Source organism: Phaethon lepturus, unplaced genomic scaffold, assembly GCF_000687285.1.
Source record: "Phaethon lepturus isolate BGI_N335 unplaced genomic scaffold, ASM68728v1 scaffold37930, whole genome shotgun sequence".
NCBI classification, from domain to species: domain Eukaryota; kingdom Metazoa; phylum Chordata; class Aves; order Phaethontiformes; family Phaethontidae; genus Phaethon; species Phaethon lepturus.
The window spans coordinates 1,433-2,154 of record NW_010514705.1 but is presented as its reverse complement, the minus strand read 5'-3'; the positions used below and the strand labels follow the sequence as shown (position 1 = coordinate 2,154).

At 63.6% G+C, this 722-nt stretch overlaps 1 protein-coding gene across 1 annotated transcript in view; it reads left to right on the top strand.

Moving 5' to 3' along the window:
* Positions 1-150, top strand: part of LOC104625982 (5'-AMP-activated protein kinase subunit gamma-3-like) — a 2,374-nt gene extending 2,224 nt beyond the window's left edge. The window contains exon 9 of the mRNA XM_010293779.1: positions 13-150. Coding sequence (XP_010292081.1) covers positions 13-150 — 138 coding nt within the window. The remainder of the gene's footprint in view (positions 1-12) is intronic.
* The last annotated feature ends 572 nt before the right edge of the window (positions 151-722 follow it).

Here is a 722-nt window from a genome sequence, read left to right as displayed (position 1 = left end):
CCCCTGCCTGGGATGCGCTGCCTGCGCCCACAGGTCCATCGCTTGGTTCTGGTGGACGAGAACCAGCACCCGCGGGGCATCGTCTCCCTCTCTGACATCCTCCAGGCCCTTGTGCTCACTCCTGCAGGTATCGATGCTCTTAACTCTTAGCCCGCGACGCTCCGTCTTTCTCCACTTGCACCCTCCATTTCTCTCCACTTCAGGTAGGCGCCGTCCCCCGCCACTGCACGCCCGTCCCCTCCCCACCGCTGGGTCACCTGTACCTCGTCACCTCCCTGCTCGGGCCACCCACCTCCACCCCAGCCAAACCAGCCCTGGGGGACGGAGGAGGCTGGGGCTGGGGACCAGCAGCGCTGGGTGCCCAGCTGGGGATGGCAAGACTCGGGTGCTGCTTGTCCCTGGGGACACCAGGATCACAAGGGCTCCCTTCTGGGGCCCTGATACCTGGTGGTTTTTTTTTGAAGGATGGGGGCACCTGCCACGGAGACATGCCCAGACCCCCATCCAGGCAGCGTGTGGGATGGAGGTTTTGCAGGTCCCTGGGCTGTGGGCAGGATGAGGGTTTTGGGGTGTGATGCACCTCAAGACAAAAGCTCTTTTTTTACCTCACCTCAGAGTGCCCCCTGAGACCTGAGCCCCTCAGTGCCATTCCTGGGGGACACAGAGGGGACGGACCCCCACTCACACACCCCGGACATGCTGCCCACCACTTGCCACATGCA